The sequence below is a fragment of the Neopelma chrysocephalum genome, unplaced genomic scaffold (assembly GCF_003984885.1).
Source record: "Neopelma chrysocephalum unplaced genomic scaffold, ASM398488v2 Primary Assembly neopelma1_97116, whole genome shotgun sequence".
NCBI lineage: Eukaryota > Metazoa > Chordata > Aves > Passeriformes > Pipridae > Neopelma > Neopelma chrysocephalum.
The window spans coordinates 3018736-3043448 of NW_020925758.1; the positions used below are offsets into that span (position 1 = coordinate 3018736).

The 24713-nt window shown below is 42.3% G+C and overlaps 1 protein-coding gene across 4 annotated transcripts in view; it reads right to left on the reverse strand.

Moving 5' to 3' along the window:
* DYM (dymeclin) overlaps positions 1-24713 on the reverse strand; it is a 215703-nt gene that overhangs the window by 72852 nt on the left and 118138 nt on the right. For all 4 annotated transcript variants that reach the window (XM_027671645.1, XM_027671642.1, XM_027671643.1 and 1 more), the window contains one exon: positions 1528-1630. In XM_027671645.1, the coding sequence (XP_027527446.1) occupies positions 1528-1630 (103 nt within the window). The remainder of the gene's footprint in view (positions 1-1527; positions 1631-24713) is intronic.

Sequence of the window (24713 nt, forward strand, 5' to 3'; positions counted from 1 at the left end):
AGAGTATAAAACCTACAAAATATTTTTCAGCACCAAATTCTTACACAGCCCCAAAATATATGCACATATATATATAAATATATATCTTCACATGCCTAAGTGTGCATGAACATACACATATATATTTATGTATATGTGCTCTTATACAAACACATGTATGTATCATGCTGTTTTGCTTTTCTCTGAACAGCGGGGATGGTATTTTAGGAAGAAAATGTAAGGATCTTTCTTCATAAAATCAGTATCTTCCTGACAAGAGGCTCCTATTCCTCAGAAGCGAACCCACAGAAAAAAGACAGAAAAAGGCCAAGGGGTCCAAAGTCTTGGGGGCTTTCAGTTGTTCATGCCCATGCAGATGAAAGAGCTTTATCCAGCCTGTGTATCACCTCACAAGGCAAACAGGAGTGGGACCTCCTGCTCTTCAACCACAGACTAATTTGAGGGTGTTCTTGCTGAAATGTTTCAAGTTCCGAAAATTAAAGGTCTGAGAGCAATTTCTGGGAGGGAAATCAGAGGGCCTAAAACCACGGGTGCTGTTAGGAGTTTCACATGACTTAGGGCACGGTAAGGCAGCAGGAATACACAGGAAAATCCTGCAAGTGATTAATTTGCTTTACAAACCCACATGTCTCTGAATAAAAAAGTGCCTCCAGTTTGTAGAGTATGTGTCAGAGATAACTAAAAGATGCAGGTTAAGAAACCTGGTTAGTTGTATGAGATATAAGTCATCAAACTATTATATCAAATTATTTCTTCAGGTATTTTTATACTTAATGCTAGAGTAATATGATATGTAAAGTCTCAAGCAGGCATGTCCTGGACCTTGTATTAACCCTGAAAATAAAACAGTTGTTACATTTTCATCCTCAAAAATCCAAAACAACTGATAAATCAAGTCTTTCTTTTTTTTCTTCACACAGTATTGCAGCGAGAGTTCAAATGAGTACAAACCAAAGATACTTCAGCAGTACAAAGATATTATTCAAGTCCTTGCAAGACGTCTCCTTCTTGTACTGAAACTAGAGATTTTCCAACAAGCCGTGCAATTAAATTACAAAATTGTTGCCTATTTGTGGGCATTGGCTCAGCAAACTGAAGAGAAATGTAAGTATCCATGTGCTCATAACATACCAATTTGCCCTGTGACTACAGCAGTCCCCCAAAGGCTCACTGGGAATTGTTTCCAATAATTTTTAGGTATTTTAACATAATGTGGATGCCAAAGCCCCGCTCTTAAAAATAATGTTTTCGACTGTGTCATTTAAATATCCTGAACTACAAACGGCTCGAAAATCATGAGTTGACAGCAAGTTTCTTCGCTCTGAATCACTGTGGGTTTGCTCTGCCATTTTTAAGTGTAATTCTTGGGTTTTTTAAAGACGTCTCAGACATGACATCATTCCTACAGGTTCCTGTATTTTGATGTTGGTGATTGCTCTGCTGTCACACTTCGAGAATTCTTTGCAGGTTTAGGAATGTGCCACTTGTTTTTGAATCACCCCCTGCAACATTCAGTTTGATACTCACATAATCAGGACATGGAGAGTCGCTTGACCCCAGGGAACCTCTTAAGGACTGTGTGGCTTGTTCCAGCACTTTGTTGTGCTTTTTAGACAACAGAGAAAATAAACTGGAAAAAAAAAAGGATTAAAAAAATCAAAATAATTTCACAATAATGTCCTGAAATAGTTAGACCATTCAGTCAGAAGAAATGTTCTATTATATACACAAGATCTTTAGAATGCAATGCACGATAGTTATAATTTATTTATTTATTTCACACCTTGGTAAGTAACAGCAGTTTGAATCAGAAACATTCTATACAATAAATGATGTGAAGAACATTTTATGTTCATGATTAAATTCTTAAAAGTCAAACTGTAACAGAAGGAATGGTATACATGCATTTTTAGTTCATAACTAGTTTTTGTTCACTAAAATGCAAATTTTAAGTGCAGCACCTCATGCAATACACTGCAATATATCCTCAAGCATCTCGTGTGTTATTCATTGTAGTAACCTAATTGCTTAGACAGGAGAAATCCAAGTACATGACAAAAGCTTTGGGTGTTTGGACACTGAGTTACTGCATTAACTAGTATATACTATTTTCAAATTTATTTTAGCTTAAGTTAAGGAAAAAAGGATTAGCTTAGTGCTATAAGTAATGTGTGAAATCAGAGGTCCATACACATATGGAAAAATAAATATATTTTTCTTGTATTTTGAAAAAAAGTACAGCAGTGGCACTCATAGAGGGTGGTACAACCTGATATATGAGGAGAATGGTGGAAGCAGCAGCAGCAGGCAAAGGCCACCAGCCAGTGCTCAGCAGCTCCAAGGAGTCAGATACTTCTCTAAAGCCCTGTGTACCTCAAACATGGCTTTCAACTCACAGATAACCCCATCCCAATCTTAGAGCTGTTTTGGTTGCAGAAGAGCTTCTAAGATCATCAAGTCCAACCATTCCCCCAGCACTGCCAAGGTCACCACTAACCCATGTTCCCAAGTGCCACATCCACATGGCTTTTAAATCCCTCCAGGGATGGGGACTCCACCCTGGGCAGCCTGTGAAAGGACAACCCTTCCCACGGAGAAATTTTCCCAAATATCTAATCTGAACTTCCCCTGGTGCAACTTGGGGCCATTTAATCTTGTTATAGCTCAGATGTTTTAAGACTTTCTGTGTTTAAAAACATTACTTGGGCTTCTTTTTGGACCATTAGAGGACTCCTAACAGGCTTTCCTAGGATGACTATGTGTGTCCTTAGAGGGTGGAAAGGCTGCCATGACCAATAAGCACGAATAAGGGTGACGGTGGGGAGGCCTGGCACAGGTTGCCCAAAGGAGCTGTGGCTGCCCATGGATCCCTGGAAGTGTCCAAGGCCAGGTTGGACAGGGCTTGGAGCAACCTGGGGCAGTGGAAGGAGTCCCTGCCCGTGGCAGGGGGTAGAATGAGATGAGCTTTGAGGCCCCTTCCAACCCAAACCAGTCTGGGGCTCTACGAACAAAATTCACTTCTAAGTGGCAAAAAACTCCCTTGTTGTTATACTCTGGATAACCTCTATTTCTTGGAACTGGAGGACAGTTTCACTGCTTTTAGGCATGTAATTGGAAAGCTTTTCTGCCTCAGGAAATGATGCTCAGCACTTTGAAGTAGTTCTCTGAATTTTTCAAACTTAGAACGTATCATTTTTTGATGAGATCTTCACAGAGCGCAGATTTCTCAGAGTATCGGTGCTCGTCCCCACATTGTTAGTCGAGAGCCTCAGGAGAAGGCTCTTCCAACAATTCTCACTGCCATGACAAATTAGTTACGCTTCTCAAGCTCAAATCTCAAGCTCTTGAGAGCAAACTCAGTAAATTCTACCACTAGATACAGTTGTGGCTTTCCACCTTTTTCGCCTCTCATATTCTGTTAATCGCATTCAAAGTCTGAAGTTTTTTTCTATCCCAATTCAGTATATTTGGATGTGCAAACTTGTTGTCCTTGGTTGGAAACAGCAGCACTACTTTTCCAATTTTTGAAGGCTCAGATTTCAGAGATACTGTCATCAGCACCATCTAGTGCTGTGGAGACAGAATAATCAGTTAAAACCAGACCGGTGGTGCTTATGGGAGGGTGCAGCAAGAACAGGTTAAATCTGGTGTCTGAATGCTTCTGAAAATACAGACAATTTCACAAAGAGGAAGAATTTGGAATAAAAAGGATTTCCAACTCGTAGATTCTTCTCCAAAATACATAAAGCACTTCTGGCTCAAAAGGAAATTTAAATATAAACAAAGAAGAGGGATCAAGATTTTGGAAAGTGCATTTATTCAATATATGTGAAGAGGAAAATGCACATACACTGGTATTCCACATGGAATTGGAATAGCAAAAAGCAAATTAATTTTCTCTGATAGAAACGTAGAGAACTGAGAAAAAGAAGGGTAAAGGAAAAGCACAGAGGATTATTTCTTCAGATCCTATTTTTGCTTCCTTAAATACCTTTTCTTTTTAAATTAAGGGTACTATAACTAAACTAGAGTTTATGGCATAAGCAAGCCCTTGGTGGCTGATCTCAAGTTCCAAAGGAGCAGTGAGGGGCTATTACACATTGTCTTTGGCACAGGGGCTTCCCCTTGCAAAGTTCTGCATTCCTGCCACAAGCTCACATCCCTCACACCATGCTGAGACAATTCTTTGCGGGACCACTGCCCAGGACACAGATATTCAGGTTAAAAAAAACCTCAGCACAAATTCTTTTCTTCGTAAATCCGCTATCCTTCTCAAAGGACCACCCCTTAGAGGAGCAGAAGGGCAGGGACACATAGGCAGGAATTTTTGATACTAAATTTTTCGTAATAAAAATACATAGAACTGCAAATTTAACTGGAACATTACAGCTAAACAGAAAAAAAATAAGGCCAGATATGTGATTTACGGATGAAACTGGAGCTCCCACGGAAGTACTGTTGCCTCCTGAAATGGTGCAAAAATTAGACACCAAGTCATTCACTTATTATTATGCCTCTGACTCTAACTCTGAAAAACACCCTGATAAATATCAAATTAATTTAAAAAATCTCAGTACAGACTTAGCTGCAATCATCGACAGGCATTTGTATGAACTTTAGCTCATAAATATCTTTCACCATCAACAAATTCTGCCTTCTACAGGAGGTGCTTGATTTTGCAGAAGTCACATCTGCAGTGTCTGTAAAACACTGGGATTGATTTTGACTTTTAAGGCATGAATAATGCAACTTAAAAAAGGCAAAAATGCTTTACTACAAGCCTGTTCTCCTCCCCACAATAAGGCAAAAGTGCCAATTCACGGAGAAGTGGAAATTAAGACTGTTTCCCAAGTTTGCCTCATGTGTCCTAGTCACACTTCTGTTTTTGCCCCAGTAAAAGTCAAGTTGAAATTGAATAGAAAAATACATATACTGTGTGGTCACTGAGGGCAGCCTGCACAGGATGACAAGAATATGGATTTTTCTACCAGAATAATTCCCCTCTTTCATCCCTTCTTCTCCACTGACTGTCAGACAGGCTGTGGAGCTCTACAGCCCTTTCACCTTCCCCATCATGGACATTTTATAACAATAACAACAAATCACGTTCAGAGCAGTGAAAACGTCTTGGTACCTCAACCCATCCCTCACTCACAGAAGTACTTATGGGCCAATGCTTAGCAAACAAAATAAAATGCTGGAATAACAGCAAGATGAGATAACAGCTGGCATCTGTTATGAAGATTATGAATTATCAGCTGGGCATCATTGGGAAGAAATTCTTGGTTGTGAGGGTGGTGAGGCCCCGGCACAGGTTGCCCAGAGAAGCTGTGGCTGCCCCATGGATCCCTGGAAGTGTCCAAGGCCAGGTTGGATGGGGCTTGGAGCAACCTGGGCTAGTGGAAGGTGTCCCTGCCCATGGCAGGGGGTGGGAAGAAGATGATCCTCAAGGTCCCTTCCAACGCAAACCATTCCAGGATAATATGATCTCTTACAGATCACACCATCAATGAGCTCAGCCAACAAGGAACAACAATCTCAAGGTCTCGTGTTTCTGATTTTAAGGAATTAAAAACAACATTGGTTTCTTGTCTCCCCCCATGGAGAAGTTGTTTTTAATTTATCACAACGCTGAACTTCGATAAGTAAAAAAAATTATTACAGGCTAAAGAGTAATGGTTGCTTAAATACCAGTGATTTGATTAAGTGCTATTTGCACACACAATAAAATTCAAACCTGTAATATATGAACTTAACGCTTTCAAAAAGTCAACTCCACAAAGCCTGTAGATCCAAAAAAAAAAAAAAAAAGGAGCCAATAGGGAGACTCATTTAACAAGTTCCTCAGAAAGTCTGATTTACATCAGCTCAAAACAGCTCATAAAGTACACTTCTCACATCAGAAAATAAATGTATAAAATGGAAGTTTTATAACAGAAAAATTGGAAAAAAAAGATATGGGAATTAAAATTAAAAGTCGAAAGGAAGTCCAAAGTTAGAATTTGCCAAAAACTGGAGCTTTCTGAAAGCTTTGCACAGGAAAGGTACCAGTGTGCTTTATTTTACGAAAATAAATAGGATGCCCCAAGGAAATGACATGTCAGTTTATCCCGAGCATAATAATGGAACTGTGATTGCAAGACTCATTCCAAGGAGGATATCACTGGCATTGAAAAATACACGTTGTCAATTTTTTTCAATGAGACTAGAAATCAAATAAAGCACAATAGCACCCCTGTTGCAACAGGCTTATACATGTCATTCATATGACTTTGTACCACATGGGATGTTGTTTTTTTTATTAAGACAGTTGAATGATAAAAAGCAACACAGGATGCGCTCTATGAACTGAAAATCTCAACAGCCTGAAAAATCTTCACATTTGAATTGAAATAAATTTTCTTAATAGGGCCAAAAAGGAATATATTCTTGGCCTGTCTAAATACCTAAAGCTACTAAACACTTGTTAGAGCTAAAAAAATACTTTCAACATACAGGATATATAAGGTGACAGATATCATTGATATACATCAATGATAAGGAAATGCCAGTGGCTGGAGCTGTGCCAGGGGAGGCTTAGGTTGGATGTCAGGGGAAGGTTCTTCCCCCAGAGGGTGGTTGGGCACTGAACAGGTTCCCCAGGGCAGTTGGCACAGCACCAAGGTTGCCAGAGCTCCAGGAGGGTTTGGACAACGCACTCAGGGACAGGGTGGGATTGCTGGGGTGTCCTGTGCCTGGCCAGGAGTTGGACTGGATGATCCCTGTGGGTCCTTTCCAGCTCAGGATGTTCTGCGATTCTATAAAATGTTATGTGCAAATGGCAGAGTCGTTACAGGAGTGGCAAATAAAGAGAAAAGACGTTTTGATTAGATTTTTCTTTACCTTTCAAAAAATTGGACACAAGATCAACTTGCAGAGATTTAATCCAGCCAAACTTGAAAGGCATAAGTGGAGCGGCAAAGAATCCAATCTGCTCCCTAAGTGTGAAGAATCTCACCCTGGGAGCAGCAACTGTTGACCAGCACACAGCAAACAGCTGCCCATAGTGCATCAAAGCTGCTGGAAGAGCAACCGACTTTGGTTTTAACTAAAATATGGCCCCTCACAACAGGAGAGACATTGAGGGGCTGGAGTGTGTGCAGGGAAGGGAACGGACTGGGGAAGGGTCTGGAGCAGCAGGAGCGGCTGAGGGAGCTGGGGGGGCTCGTCCTGGAGAAAAGGAGGCTCAGAGGGGACCTTCTGGCTCTGCAACTCCCTGACAGGAAGGTGGAGCTGGGGTGAGGTCGGGCTCTGCTGCCAGGGAACAAGGGACAGGACAAGGAAAAAAGGCCTCAAGTTACACCAGGGGAGGTTTAGACAGGATATTAGGGAAAATTCTCCATGGAAGGGGCTGTCCTGCCCAGGACAGTGGTGGAGTCCCCATCCCTGGAGGGATTGAAAAGCCCTGTGGATGTGGCACTTGGGGACATGGGTTAGTGGTGGGATTGGCAGTGCTGGGGGAATGTTCAGACTCAAGCTTAGATGTCTTTTCCAACCAAAAGATTTCAGAAGAAAAAAAAGTTACTGCAACAGAAAGTTAAGCACCATCACAGAATCACAGATCTCTTTTACAAAGGAGGGTGAAACCAGGCTAGAGGTGCAATAAATTCCTATTTACAGTGTCACAGCAATGGCAGAAAGGAGCAAAAAAATCTTGGAGGAAAGAGAATCTCAACAAGTATACGAGATGAGCTCAGACTGATGCCATGATATAGAGAAAGAGAGGAAGCCTTAAAAATAGGGTCATGGACAGAGAGTGGGAGACAGACTGAGGACATCAGCAGAGGAAGGTCAGATTGAGTTATATGACAGGAAAAAGGGATAAGACTTGGATTTCTCCCAAGCCAAATCACTAATGAGCTCTTGAATTTTTATTTATCAGAATATTTAGAAATATTCTATATGTGCTGAGTGGAGAGTTATTGAGGACTAAAGTACTGTTCCACAGAATTTATTTGAAGCTCAGAATTCAGAAGTTCTGAATCTTTTCTCCTCGCTCTCCCAGTTCAGAAGTGCTGCAAGCAAACTGAACAGCACACAAACACTAACCACTATCTGGTGACGGAAAAAAACCAGTTCCACGGATCAAAAAATCTGATGACGAATGTTCTCAAACAATTCAGCAATACTCCGAGCTGTTTATTCTGTCTGCTCCCATATACATGCCAAATGTACTATTGTTCTTCATTTTAAAGAATTAAATGTAAGCCCTGAAAACCAAAACCACGTTACGCAAATACTCCCCAAACAATAGGGTTTTACAATGCCACAATCACATTAAAAAAAGCTCCTTTCTATAGCAAGTGCTAAAAATATCTTATTTTTGAAACCTGACATCTAAAAGTTAAAACCATACCTTGATTCCTGTATATGTAAGGAACACTTCTTTGGTTTTGACTTGATTTTTTTAACGAATTACAGGAAAAAAAGAGTGTGCTGTGACACAAGAACTCTATACATGGGCTGAATAAAGTTTCATGGATGGTCACACAAGACGTCATAACAAAACAAATGCCCTGTGCTGTTTCATTTCAAACACAATAAATGCATTGTCCTGAAGTCATGTACAGGGGACAGATTGTAAGCAAGTGCAGCCTTTCTGTGGGTGATGGAGAAGTGCCCTGTGAGCACTTAAGGATCCCAGCCCTGGGAGAAATCCACGTAGCACAAATAAATGCAGAAAAAAAAATCACTAAGTCCCCAAAGCCCCATGTCTACTAAAGAGCCCCTGAGGCTTTTTACATTTGAATTATCCAAGCTGTAACGGCATATAAATAGAAATATGGAGAGAGAATAGCCACAGAGAACTCCAGGGGCCTTGCAGGGCAGTTTATTCCATGGAGGGACACTGATCTTATTTATTTGAGCACAACTCTAATGCCTGGGAGACATTTAGGATCCCAGGAAAGGGAATTTAACCAATTAAGATATCAAATTGCTAACCAGAAAGTAAGAACACACTTTATACCTTTCTTCCTAATCTTGTAAAGTGAAGCATGACTAACTTCTCCTGAATAAAGTTTTGCTATACTTCCTATTAGGTCCACCTGGCTTGTGGAGATGATGTGAAACCAAGAGACTCACGGTGCCCAGACTCCACAAACATCATGCACACAAATAACATCATTTGCATGGGCACCACTGATGGACCAAGGGGGGGATCAGGGGATTAAAAGATCTTCTCCCAGGTAGTAAAAAGTCCTCATGAAGCTGGAATTCCCATGTCCTGACTTTGCTGGACAGTGATCTGACTTTTTTTGGCTTTTCTTGTCTAGTGCCTTCTCAAAAATATGTTTGTGTCACCTTGGAAACAGGCTGTGTGCCTCAGCTGCTGGATATTACAGGGCAAATCCTGAAGCATAGAATCATAGAATCCTAGAATGGCTTGGGTTGGAAGAAACATTAAAGTCATCTTGTTCCACCCCCTGCCATGGGCAGGGACACCTTCCACTAGCCCAGGTTGTTCCAAACCCTGTCCAACCTGACCTTGGACACTTCCAGGGATTCAGGGGCAGCCACAGCTTCTCTGGGCAACCTGTGCCAGGGCCTCCCCACCCTCTGAGTAAAGAATTATTTCCCAACATCCAATTTAAATCTCCCCTCTGCCAGTTTAAGACCATTCCCCCTTGTCCTGTCACTACACACCCATTTAGAGAATCGCTCTCTCAAGCCACCCTCACGCACCACAGAGGATTTTAATGCAGCCTGGGTAAGCAAATGATTTCTGTCCCATCTGCCTGTTAAACAGCAAGCATTAAGACCACTCTTTCAGTTCTCCAATCCTAAACTTCATCATAAAAAATGATGTACTTTGAGATATCTTTATTCCCGACAAAAGCAACCCATTAATTTTAAAGAGTATGCTTTTATCTGTCACTGCTTACGTACCAAGTCGTGATATGTATGTTATCTAGAAGCCATGTGCTATAAAGCCATACCACATTCTGTCTCATAGAGGACAATATTATTAATTAGAATATTATTATAATAAGTAGAAAAAACACGCAGTCACCACACACTGGTATGTATACAAGCAAATTGAGAAACAACTTAGAACAATTAAGGGAGGCTTTTCATTAACGAACAGGATTTCCTGCTAAAATGGACTTTAAAAGACAATGACAGCAGTAAAAGCAAGAAAGAAAGGAATTTGATGTGGCAAGACTAAAGTAAATATTTACAAAATAAGCCAAGAGTTTAATTTGCAGAGACCGGGAAATGTATTTTTCAACCGAAGGCATAAACTGTTCGGCAGCTCATGGCCTCTTTCCAGCCAATGTTGGGAAATTGATGCTCCTATCGCTAGAGAAGCAAAAGGAACAGAAAGCAGTAAAATACTTCCCCTGTATCTTGGTACAGATCGTTTTATTCCCCTTTAGTCTGGCATGCCAAATAACATCCTTGAAATTCCACTTGAAGGGCAGGGTCAGGCGAGGATGAGGAGCACAGATTAGGAACACCATCTTTCTAACTCCATGTTGTGTTAAAGCATAAACTGAATAACCAGGCTTGGGTCCTCCATGGACTGAATTCCCCCAGGCAAATCCTACAGAACACAGTGATTTGACAGGGCACTTTGCCGAGCACCCTCTCTCTCCTGTATTTTTCTCTAATCAAGAGAGTGGCAAGCTGGAAACTGAATTCTGGAAGGCTGAAAGCTAAGGGAGGAAAATGTGTGCAGTCCAGTATAAACAGAGTACATGTTTTCAAAGCTCAGAGTAAATATAAAGTTTATTCTGAGCTTAATATCCCAAACCTGTCTTAGGTGTCTCAAGGCATGAATGTAATTCCTTTCAATGATCCCTGTGTTTGCCCTGTTATTATTTTGTAAGAATATTGAACGGGCAGAGCCCACAATATCTCTATTTCATCTACTTGCTCTTCATTCAACAGGGTGTCTCATAGCTGCTGAGAGATGACATTTGCCTTGAATTAGGACAAAACTCTGTGGGTGAGAATAAGAGGAAATTGCTGGAGAAAGCAGCCTGAGCAAAACTCCCACCCAAAAACCCGAAGACAGACTCTGAACAAAGAAACAACAACATGCAAATTAAAAAGACACCAGTGCCATGTAACCTAAGGTCCAAATCCCTGCCCTTTGAGCAGCTTTGATTTGGCACAGCTTTGCTTACACTGGGTGTGCATGCACACATGTATTTATATGTATCTGGGCCCTTGCTACACTTATAAAGAAAATTTCTGTGCCTCTCTGAACTCACTCTGACAGGAAGGAATCTGGATCCACTTTAGGAGTTAACAGACTTGCTTCATAGGCAGAAGGTCACAGGGTATGTGCATTGCTAACAGCCCTCTTTAGGATAAGACTTAAGCAGAATATGAGTCTGGAGCCTGCTTCTGTAACTGAGAGTCGTCATGGACTCTGCCCTGGCAGTGGGAAGCCATTCCCCCTTGTCCTGTCCCTCCATCTCTTGTCCCAAGTCCCTCTCCAGCTTTCCTGGAGCCCCTTTAGGCCCTGGAAGGGGCTCTCATGTCTCCCTGCAGCCTTCTCTTCTCCAGGCTTTGACCTAACTTCATAAAATTTTCAATTTTCAATACTGAAGCAGTAGAACAAGAAACAAGCTGCTGTGAGGACACATCATCGTCCTGTAGACAGACAATATTATTTTTGTCTAATGCCTTAATTTCCTCTCCCCCTGCCTTTCTTTCGAAAGGTCTCTTCACCCTTCTTGCTCCACAGGAAGGAGTTTACTGTTTTCCTCACGGACTGACCTTCTCTTTGGTCAAAAAGAAATAAGGAAAATAAGTTGGACTGATCAGTGTTGTACTTATATCAATTTTTTATCTTTTATTTAAACGTATTTCATATATCAGTATTGCATTTACTCACAACAAAGCCATTCCTACGGACCCTACAGAAACGACCAAAAATTCAAACCTGACATAGGTCTCGCTGCTAAGGTGTTCTCTGAAACATAATTTTGGATGCAAGGACTGTTTCTCACATAACAATGAGGCCATTTCTAAACTTCCAGAACCCCATAAGGGAAGAAATTGAAAGATAACACATTGATATCTGTGGATATCTTCCACAAACTATTCATGATCAGCAGATTTTTTTTTTTCTCAATTCCCTATATCTTCACTGTGAGTATTTGTGAACCGCTGAAAAACTGTTATGAATACCACGGGCTCTAAAAAGATCAGTAATTAAGGAAATGAGTATTTTTTGTCTTCCGGATAAAGTTTAGATGGCATGTGTTCAGTGTGCCTGAGGCCACACGGGGAATAAAGACAATGTAAAAAAACCCGAAGCAGTGAATAATGCTACATTCAGAACAAAGCACAATGCACAATCACTTAATTAAACACTGTATTTTGCTTTTGAAACAAAGATAATGAATTAAAATTTCTCAACAACCTTAATCTATTATTTCCTGAACTTTGAGTGAAATTTCAACATTGATCAGGACAACTTTTAGGCAGGAAGTGCATAAAACATAATACATTGAGTGTATTACCACCTCATTCAGCAGAGTAGCACCATCCATACTATGATTTTGGCTCAAACACCTAGTTTTACTGTATTTCCAGACATGAAAAAAAAACCAACATATTTTGAGTGGCACTACTAAAAAGCCAAGGTCAGAGCAGAATTTTGTCCATTCCCCCTGCAGAAACTTCTTCAGCAGGATGTTCCCTCTTGGTGCACAAACTGCAATTCCCAAGGCACGTGTTCTCAAACCAGCACATACAGAATTTCTAGGCAATTTTCAAATTTAGCTTATGCATTCCTTTCTGAATAAATCATGTCAGACACGAAATGCCTTGGAAGGAATAGAGAAGAGGACTTTACGTATGGTACTTTATAGCTCAAAATTCACAATACAATATGTGGTATGATATCGCCCAGACCAGCTCAAGAAAAGGGCCCATGGGAACCTCATGAGGTTCAACGAGAGTAAGTGCTGGTGCTGCTCCTGGGTCAGGGCAGCCCCTGGATCAATCCAGGCCAGGGATGAACAGATGGAGCAGCCCTGGGGAGAAGGTCCTGGAGGGGCTGGTGGGGGAGAGGTTGGACATGAACCAGCTCAGAACCCCCCGTGCCCAGGGCTGATCCCACAGCGTGGGCAGCAGGGGAGGGGGGGATTCTGCCCCTCTGCCCCCTCGGGTGAGACCCCCCTGCAGAGCTGCCTCCAGCCCTGGGGAACAACAGCACAGGGACCTGGAGCTGCTGGAGAGTCCAGAGGAGGCCACGGAGATGCTCCGAGGGCTGGAGCCCCTCTGCTCTGGAACCAGGCTGGGAGAGCTGGGGGGGTTCACCTGGAGAAGAGAAGGATCCAGGGAGACTTTAGAGCCTCTTCCAGGGCCTAAAGGGGCTCCAGGAGAGCTGGAGAGGGACTTGGGACAAGGGATGGAGGGACAGGACAAGGGGAATGGCTTCCCACTGCCAGAGGGCAGGGTTAGATGGGATATGGGGAAGGAATTGTTGTCTGTGAGGGTGGTGAGGCCCTGGCACAGGTTTCCCAGAGAAGCTGTGGCTGCTCCTGGATCCCTGGAAGTGTCCAAGGCCAGGTTGGACAGGGTTTGGAACAACCTGGGCTAGTGGAAGGTGTCCCCGCCCATGGTAGAAGGTGGAACTGGATGACCTTGAAGGTCTCTTCCAACCCAAACCACTCTGTGATTCCATGATAAATGGATGCACCTACATACAGACACACACACGCTTTCCCCAGAGAGAGAGATTTGTTGGAAATATCACCTTCTCTGCAAATAGCACTGATCTGCAGAAACACATACTTTGAAAGAGATGAAATGCTTAAAAATTGTCAGAGGCACATGGAGGTACTAGTACTTGGAAAAAAAGCAAAAATGTAGGAAAAAGACAGGATAATGTTTTTCAATACCAAGACCAAGATGAAGTTTAATTTCTATTACTAAACCTATCCTGTAATATCATAGCAACGTGGTACTTGAAGCATAAGTACCACAAATAAAAATGGTGTACATCCTTCATTGTAATGTCAACATCCATCTCCTTTGTTGCATTTCTGTGAATTTCTCTGCTTAGATATAAACCTGCAAAATGTAGCCTGTCATAAATAAACCTCTTTCCAAAGGACAATTCATGTCAAAATAGATGGGAAATAACAATAGGTGTTTTCATCCTGAAAAATATCTGCATCACTGAAAGAAAACATTTATCAAGAATATTAAATTTTTTGCAAGGGATGTTAATATCCAGTCAAAATCTAACAGGAGTGAATGCTGAACAAAACAAGGGATAATGAAGCATTTCATAAGAGTGCAATTCACTATGGAAAAAGCTACAGTTAATGATCCACACAGAGGTTAACTTGGCTTTAGGAAGCCCCAGCCTGCCCTTGCCCAGTTCAGTGTAAGTGCTGTGCCAACATCCTGGGAAGTCAGCCCACGGCATTTTCTTAATTCCTGTTATTTAACATTTTTGATTTATTTTCTTTATTTCTTTCTTCTTAGGAGCTACAGCCTCTCAGCAGCACCCATGCCCTTTCCTATGTATGTCTTAGAGATAACGCCAGGGCCTTTCATCTGCTTCATTTTCTGTTTATCTGTATCATGAACAGTAAAGATGACCTTCCTAACATCACATCATAAATTCGGAGTGTTTGGTGATTTTCTCTCCCTTGTTCTACAGTTCATTAAAAAAAAAACCATAAAAGGGGAAAAAGCAACCTGTGAAACAACCCTCCATCCCTGGAGGGATTTAAAAGCCGTGTGGATGTGGCACTTGGGGACAGGGGTTAGTGGTGGCCCTGGTAGTGCTGGGGAATGGTTGGACTCGGTGGTCTTAAAGAGCTTTTCCAACCTAAACAATTCCATGAAACACAGAGCAAAGATCTGGGAAGGTTAAAAACACAACTCCTGGGTACAGCATATACATATCAAGAACACACCATGGCCTTCAGCATGTACAGAACCCTTCCAGAAGTACCCTACAGGGAGTTTGAAAGGCTCTAAACTACTCATCGTTGCAGAAGGATGACAGTTTTGGAACAGATCATCTGGAAGGCTTTAAGGAAGCAAAAATGTTTGGAGCACTGAGTTCACCCAGCTTTTGTCTCCATCACCAGCACTGCTCTCCCAAACGACAAACACGTGCGACCCAAATCACGGCGGCTCACAGCAGGAAAAGGCTTGTCAGCATCCTGAAGGAGCCCGGGCTTGGACCTTCCCTTCATCTTTTGTAAAAATACTTTCCTTATTTAGCAAAAGTCACGTCTTACCCAAGTTTCATAACCCAACCTTGACAGAGCTGAAATGTAACCACGTTTCCTCACTCTGGTCTGCCTGCCAGTGTTTTTAATTTTATTCCCCAGCGAAAAAGGTGTTACAGACATTACCGGTGAGATTTAGAAATGTTAAATGGGCATGAACAGCCCTTATGTAAGAGAAGGCAGGTTTTATTTTAGGTAACATTTTAAAGCTATTGTTCATTACTTTTCAGCAGGAAAAAGGTCATTATTTCCCACATAGACCGTCATCCAAAATTACCTTACCCACTACTGAACATGTCATTCTGAAGAGAGATTATTTTATTGCCTTCACACAATCACACTCAAGTCTCAGGATTGGTGGGAAAACTAATACAGATTTGATTTAATGATTCATTTCAGCATTCTTGCTGTTGTGCAATATTTTTCCATCTTAAAAACTAACATGATAGCTTTTAAGTCCCAGTCCCTCAAGCTGCACAGTAATTAAATTTACATTGTCTTCAATTTATTTGGAAATTAACCTCCTTCCCACAGAGAAAAGAGGTTGTGCTTTACCTCCCACTCAGTTTTATAATCTTATTCCCCTGTGTAATTCTTTCTGCCTCTATCAATCCAAAAATCCTCCTAAATTCCAAAACAATGCCCTCCCCAAAATGTACTTTTTAAAAGACACATTTCTGTGATGTTCCAGTTCATTCTGTTTTTCCCAAAGCAAAGACAACACTTCCAAGAACGGAATTCATGATGATAAAGCAAACACTAACAATTTTATATTCTATACTGTACAAAAAGCAAATACAACCCTCATGGGTTGGGATGTTAATTCCCCACCACCTTGGGAAACAAACACTTGACCACTGGACCAAATATAAACTGTATTTCAATAGAATAATCAGAAGAGGCTTAACAAGTCTTTCTAGACACATACAAATATATTTCTGAAATTCAATTTATCCAGTTGACTGAACCACAGAATCACAGAATCATTTAGGCTGGAAAAGCCCTCCAAGGTCATTGAGTCCAACCTGTGCCTGATGCCTCATCCCCACCTTGTCCCCCAGCCCAGAGCACTGAGTGCCACATCCAGTCCTTCCTTGGACACCTCCAGGGATGGGGATCCACCACCTCCCTGGGCAGCCCCTTCCCATGCCTGACCACCCTTTCCATGAAGAAATTCCCCCTGATGTCCAACCAGACCCTCCTCTGGCCATTTCCTCTCCTCCTGTCCCTTGATCCCTGGGAGCAGAGCCCGACCACCCCTTGCTCCCCCCTCCTGTCAGGGAGTTGCAGAGCCAGAAGGTCCCCCCTGAGCCTCCTTTTCTCCAGGATGAGCCCTCCCAGCTCTCTCAGCTGCTCCAGACCCTTCCCCAGCTCCATTCCCTTCCCTGCACACGCTCCAGCCCCTCAATGTCTTTCTTCTTGTGAGGGGCTCAGAACTGAATACAGGACCTGAGGCACCTCAGCAGTGCCCAGCACAGATCACAGTGATGACCAAACCCATGCATATGAGTTCTCCCAACCCTGTTGGTGTAATCTGGATTAATGCAAGGCCAAAACTATCCTGGATAATAAAACAATTTGTAAATGTGAACAACCATACAAACAGTAAAAAGGCTCTCAAAGATACAATCAAGATAATCGTGGTATTCTCAAATTAAGCCAAGTTGTGACAAACTGATGCAGTTGTGTCTAGATAAATGGACAGGGAGGTGGACAGAAACCTGGCTGAACACATGGGGTCAGAGAGCTAAGACAGCAGCACAAAGTCCAGCTGGAGGCCAATCATGAGTGGTGCATCCCATATACTGATTCCAAAGGAGGCCACGGAGATTCTCCGAGGGCTGGAGCCCCTCTGCTCTGGAGCCAGGCTGGGAGAGCTGGGGGGGTTCACCTGGAGAACAGAAGCCTCCAGGGAGACCTGAGAGCTCATTCCAGGGCCTAACTGGGATCCAGGAGAGCTGGAGAGGGACTTGGAACAAGGGATGGAGGGACAGGATGAGGGGTAATGGCTTCCCACTGGCAGAGGGCAGGGTTAGATGGGATATTGGGAAGGAATTCCTGGCTGGGAGGGTGGTGAGGCCCTGGCACAGGTTTCCCAGAGAAGCTGTGGCTGCCCTTGGATCTCTGGAAGTGTTGAAGGCCAGGTTGAACGGGGCTTGGAGCAACCTGGGATAGTGAAAATTGTCCCTGCCCTCGGTTGGAACAAGATGGGCTTTAAATATCACCTTCAACCATCCATCACTGTGGGACCAATGCTTTCTAACATCTCCACTGGTGACCAGCTGATGGGGCTGACTGCAGCTGTGGCAAGTTTGCAGGTGAAAAAGAAGTGGGAGGAGAAGGGATGCAGCCCGGGGGGACCAGGACAGGGTGGAGAAACACACCAAGAGAAACCTTGCTTAAATCAGATCCTGGATATTGTGGGTCAACCAGAAACAAAGCAGCTTTGCAGCAAGGTACCCAAGGCTCCTGGGGAACATGGAATTGAACACACTCCAGAAATGGACCCCTACAGCAAACACAGCCACAGGCACCACAGGCTGCATTAGGCAAAGCACTGCCAGCACACCAAAGGAGGGGATCCCTCCTCTCTGCTCAGCACTGGGAAGCTCCCCTGGAGCGCTGGGCTCCCCAGCAGCAGAGACATGCAGCAAGTCCAGCAAACTGCCACAGAGGTGGCAAAGAGAAGCTGAGAGACCTGTGATTAGCCCAGGGAAGAAAAGGCTCTCAGTGTGCACAAATATCTGGTGGGAAGGTGTAGAGATGATGAAGCCAGACTCAGTGGTGCCAGAGAAAGGGCAAGAGGAAATGGGCCCAAATTGAAATACAGGAAATCGCATTTAATCATAAGAAAAGAACCACAAGTTACTCTGAGAGACTGTGGTGTCACCATCCTTGGAGATATTAAAAATCATCTGGGGAAAATGGCTCTACATGACCCTGCCCTTGGATTTGACAGTGTCCATGGGTGCTTCCCAACCTCAGGCACTTTGGTGACTCACTGAAATCACCATGAGTATGGCTAAACACTGAGCTCAGATCAATAAACAACAAAGTGCAAGGAACACTGCCCGTTGGGAATCAGCACCAAGTCAACCTGTAGAGCTACAACTACACTAAAAAGCAGTCTAGAAAATACGGAAAATATCCTTTAGGGCAAAATTCTGCAGCAGCAAGAGGATGGCTTGTTGATTAATTACAAGGATGCAGCATTAGAAAGGTTGGGGTTTTTTTATAATCACCAATTTTTAATTTCTGATGGGTGAACGTCACACTAAAAGTAAGGACTTGAAACTTTTGGACTGTGGTAAAAAGGAAAACATCTCTGTTGAATTCCCCTAAAACTCTTCTGCAAAACTGAGGAGCAATCACTGAATTTTCACCAGCTGGAAGTCAAAAACCCTACCACACTATTGCTGACAGATCGCTTCCCTTACAGTTACCTTATTGTATCTCACCCATAAAACTAGATTTTTCTTGCTTACAAAATATTCTGATAAGTAAAATGGAACATAGGTGAGATGTGATGCTGCACCTCATGCACCCAAAAGCATTTGGAGTAACCAAGTGCGTGAGGCAAGAACATTAAATGGAAACTTTAAAATCTTGTTTCATTAGTTACATGCATTGAACCAGTTCTCATCCAGGCTGACGCCCCAGAAAACTTTTCCAGCATTCAGAAGAAAAGCCAAACACTAATCACTGTCCTGGAGGTTACACCGGGGCTGCAGCATTAGTCATCTTTGGAAACCAGTTGTGGTTGTTCTTATTTTCCTCTCCCACTGCTTTTTCTGATCTGTGGCTGGTGCAGTGGGAGCATTCTCATCAATGTTTTCTCATAAATTCAGCTTACAAACACGAAAGAACAAAACCACTTAAGAATAGCTCACAGCTCTCACCCCCTACATCCTGCTGTAGAGTGGGGATCCAAAAACTCCTTACACAACTTAAATCAATCCTTTGGAGGACTGGAATAAAAAGCTGACTAATTCCTCCCCCCGCTCCTTTTTTTTTCCACGTCTGAATTTCTTGGTCAAATAGGCCAAAATGTGAGAAGACACGACAGTTCTTGTAGTTGGATGTTCTCAATAGAAGCTGGAAATGAACAGAAGAAATCGTTCTCATAGTGTTATCAATTCTGCAAATCTGGAATGGTTTGGGTCATTTAGATCAGCGCAAATGGATCTCAATGCCCATTTTCCATTTTTTAGCAGTTGCACCTCCAATAAGCAGGTCAGCAACGTTCCCTGTTCCCTCCATTCAGCTCTTTTCCTCCCCGTCCTGTTCCAGCCACACAGGACCCAGAAGCTCGGGGGCTCTGCCTCCGTTGTAATGTGCTTGTGACACCTCAGTGGTGGCACCTGCCTCTGATGGAGAATCCCTGATTTAAATTGAACAGCTGGACAGCTGAGAGACCACCCAGAACTGCTCCAGAAGGAGAACCATGAGGATGACGCCCCTAATCACTTATATTGTTAATCAAATATCAAATAAAGAAGATTTTATTTTTCTGCTAAAAGAAACACAAACAAACCAACTTTTCCATACTTGTGCTAACCAGAGCTGCAGTTAGCAGGAGAATGGAAACTCTCAGGTATTTCCACTGAGCAGTTCTGCCCTGTGGCTCCTGTGCAGAATATCTCTGCAGCAGATATCACAACATCTGTTTTGAGACAGTCTGGGCTTACTGAGAAAAAAACCTTGGATTTTACTATATAAGGTTTATCTCCCAGACTCATCACTTTTAAACTAACACACCAGCCCCAAATCAGCAGACCACTCAGCCATACATCTTAGGCACATCTCACTAATCAAATTACATTTCAAGTGAAAGCCACCTACAAAGCTACAAGCATGTTGTGAGGTTTTCTCTTTCATTTTCAACTGCACTCTTGATTCTTGGGTTTATTGACTAAAAATTACTGCTGCACTAAAATTCCATATATTTTATGAAGTGGGACACTTTGCATCCAACTGTAAAAGCCTAAAACCTTAAAACTCTTCTCTCTTACATTAACAAAACAAATCCCTTGCTGCTTCTGTTCTTCAGAGTCCTTTACCAAAATTTAAAAGTTCATATGCATCACTGTTCATATGCATGATCTGAATCCCTTAATCACCTACATCCCTGTCTCCAAGAGACACCTGTAAAGGTGTTTGCTCCACTGTTCTTACAGGGTACTTGTGAATCATTTGTTAGTCAAGGTTTGCAAAGTTCTTTGAAATGTTTTAGTACTGAAGGCACTGCCCAGTGTCAGGTAGACACCAAGATCTCTCTCAAGAGACCCATGTATATGGATTAAACATTTAGTTCTCAATTGATATCAAGATGTAGATCTCCCTCACCATTTAGAAGGGGAGAAAACAGCATATATTTTGATGCTTCAGGCATTCTGGTTGGAACATCTTAATCAAAATTATCAACTGTGATAATTCTAGCCGCAGTCAGTGCTTTCCACTAGTTCCATCCCAACAAAAGGAGCACTGGAATCACAGCTACAGTCATGAGAGCTCATGATGAAGAGGGCTTCTGCATAAGCCAAAATGTAGCTTTGGTGAGAATCCGCGCTCTAATTCGACAAACGGGAAGACGTTTTGAATCAGTAACATATGTCTGTTATTCTCTTGGTGAATAATTTTCTATATTTAGACAATAATTGCACATTTCACGAAGTCGCCTTCCCTCGTCAAAGTTCGTGCAATGCTGTTTGGAAAACCAAAACAGACACCAGTGCATCACCTGGATGGACAGAGCGAAGGACACCTGCAGGCTGCCAGTGACAGTGACTTAAGGAAGCTGCTGGAGAGGTGACATCCTGCCCCCAAGGAAAGTCAGCAGATACTACAGAGGGGCTGCACCTCAGCAAGGCTATTTGGTCACAGCAGAACCCTGGCTTAGGTGAGCATAAATCCTTTCTCCTTCCAGTTACAAACTATTACACTACGTTCAGTCTGATGTGCACTTCACTAGTGTTCTCCTGAACTCTTCAGGCAGGCTACAGAATTTTCCTCTTTTTAGTCCCCAAACAATAGTTTATTTACATACTTATAAAAGAATAAGGCACCCTCCCCAACGCTGATTAATTGCCAAACATTACGTAGGAACGCAAAACCCCCGGCCTCTGAACATCCTGCTACAATGGAAATGTGTGAAAGTAATTTTGTTCCAGCTTGATCTCATGGGAATGTGGGCTCATAAGCATCCAATTAAAAATAATTCTGACCGACCAAGATGTGTTTTAGCTTCACATGCTCATGTGGTAGAACGCATCCAGCTCATGTCTGTGATGAATTTTTACCAGGGTGGGAGAAACAAAGGTTATCACATAGAAAGAATATCACTCTTGCAGTTTTTCCCTTTAAATTTAGCTTTTTGTGCATGAGAACGTAGGGTTTTGGCAATCTGTGCCATTTTGTACTGTTCGGGTCAGATCACCTGGGGAACCTGAGAAGATAACACCTGTAATGGGAAAATTGCAAATCAAAACGCAGCCTTTTAAAGAAATCTGTAAGGCAAACAAACCAACAAAATCTTGCACGGCAATCTGCCTATAACTTCCATTTTTCATGCCAAAAGAAGCCACTTTGATCAGCTTGTCTGACACAAGCCATAGGAATTCCCTCAGCTACTTCCTCCTTCAAGTCCAATAGCTTTGGCTGGACCTGGACATATCTTTTAGGAAAACATCCAATCTCATTTAAAAATTCCAACTTTGGGAAATCCAGAGCCTTTGTTAAACTATTCCAGTGACTCATTCACCACGCAAAAAAAAAGATGGATCAATCTCAGCTGGGTTTGCTTCAATTTCCAGATACTGGAGTGCATTATATTTTGCACAGAATCATAGAATGTCCTGAGGTGGAAAGGACCTACAGGGATCACCCAGTCCAGCTCCTGGCCCTGCACAGGACACCCCAACAATCCCACCCTGTCCTTGAGATCATTGTCCAAACCCTCCTTGAGCTCTGGCAGCCTTGGTGCTGTGCCCACTGCCCTGGGGAACCTGTTCAGTGCCCAACCACCCTCTGGGGGAAGAATCTTTTTCTCATATCCAACCTAAACCTCACCTGATACATCTTAATAAAAAGAGCCCCTTGTTGAAGGATTTACCCTTAAACTTCCAAATAATTTAAGGGTAAACTCATAAAAATGCCACAAAGTACCTTTTGAGTTCTTTTGAAGCCAATCTGGACCTCTCACCTCATGGCATGACCTACACGCATGAAATTCTACAGCTTTATGAAAATACACCTTGCTTGCATCAAGTTTGGACAGTTACATTTTGATATCAGCGATCTCTCCCCTTCACTGATCACCTCCCTCCCTAAAAACTATCCTTGATACTTTATTTTAAATAGGGCAGGAGTTAATGAACCAAAGTAGTGGGTTTCCACGACACAGGCACACACTTGATAAGCATCCAGTTAAACTGCACTTGAGACTTGCAAGCCAGACAATTCTTCACCCACTGAATACCCACAGCATTGATTTTATATCTCACTGGTTTCTTAATCATTATGCTGCGCAGTACGAAGATAAATAATCTGTAATAGAATTATTTATAAACAATTCAGCTCTGCCAAGTCACTCAATGTTGAGTGTAAAGTGATCCTTCCATAATAAACAACTCCAATCCTTCAATAAAATTATCAGCAGCTGACTAAAAATCACAATCTAAAAGCCATAAAATATTAAATTATGTTCATTCAACAGATCTCTGACCATTTTTTTAAAATTCTATTTATTTTCCCCCGAAGGAAAATCTTGTTCCACATCATCACTGCAGCCAAAGAAAAAGCCTCATCTCCTGACCTGTGCTCCCAGCTCAGGAACTCAGGAAGTGAGTTTCCATAAAAATTTGCAGGCTGCTCTACAGAAATCTCAGCATATGGGTATTGACAAACCAGCCTGCATCCTTGAAGAAATACTAATGCAGCTTGATTGTTTCTTTTTTTCCCTCTTGTCAATTTTCACTTATTCTTACTTCCACTTACTTCTTAAGTGACTTAATTAAATTCTGTCAGCTGTTCTATGGTCTACCTAAGACTGAACTTTCAAATACACGTTCCATAACCACTGAAATCAATGACTATTACAACAACTCACAGCACTGGGTTGGCATTGAAAATAAAACGTAAAACTGTGAATATTAAACCCAGTCAGCAAAAGACCACCTTTGAGTCTTCAGGTTAAGCACCAGTAATGGCAGCAGTTGGAATTTGTCGGTGGCACAGGTCATCCCAATAAGACAAATAAATTTGCTCATTGTCAAAAAACTGTGCAATGTCCAACTCTCACATTAAAGGCTGCAGGAATGATGCCATATGTCTCAAAAACAAGAAAAATTTCACATATCGCTCTATGATAATGCAATGATACTGCAATCCCTGACTGGGTACCAATCCTCTTCCCATCAGCCTTCCAGCTTGGCAGGATGCTGAGCAGAGATCACTGAATACTGCTTGTGGGGTTAAAAACACCCACAGATCATTTGTCAGATGCCAGTTTTGGAGGCAAAGTGCAGAATCTTACTAAAATACTCCGCAGAAAAAATGTTTTTAGTCAGCATAGTCAAAAAGAGAAACCAGTCTGATTATTCCTTAAAAGTGCTGAAATCTACCAAATTTTTTAGATCTCTTTATCGTAGAGGTGTGGGGGGGGGGGGGAATATTTTAAACTAAGTTGCCTGACATTCCAAAACTACTTTTCTTTAGTAATAGATGAGGTGAAGCTGTTTCTTGCCTGTGCCAGATCCAGATTCTGCCATTTTCATTATTCTACCTCTTTTCCTGCGACGTAAGTGGGGCTATTCATGAAACTTCTGACAGGTTAAGCTCACAATGAAGGAAGGATCAGTATTTTTCCCATCCCTGGAAGTGTTCCAGACCAGGTTGGATCGGGCTTGGAGCAACCTGGTCTAGTGGAAGGTGTCCCTGTCCATAGCAGGGGGTGGAACTGGATGAGCTCTAAGGTCCCTTCCAATCCAAACGATTTGATGACTCTAAGCCAGGCTGATGTACTGACTATTTCACTTGCACTAACTCAGATTTTTATACTAACTGCCTAAAAACTGAATGTAAACAAACACTCAAGATGATCTACAGAATCAGAGAAAAAGAATTCACATTTGTCAAAACCCATTTGAAAGAATATGAATTGATGTACATCTCCATTTCCACTAATTCACACAAAAATCATTTAAGGTTCAATAATAAATGTATTTGCCTTACATTTTTCCCCATCTTTCCTTCACAGACTAAAGCCAAAGAAAACACATCAGAATTGCAAATGTTTTATCTGTTTTTGAGGAGTATACCCTGACACCTTTCCTGTTTGTACTGAAGGACAGGCCAGTAACCCACACCAGGACAAAGGACTGGGATCCAGGCCCTCCCTATGCCCCAGCACAGCTCACACTCCAAGGAAAAAGGAGCTGGCAGCTGGAGAATGAGTTCAAG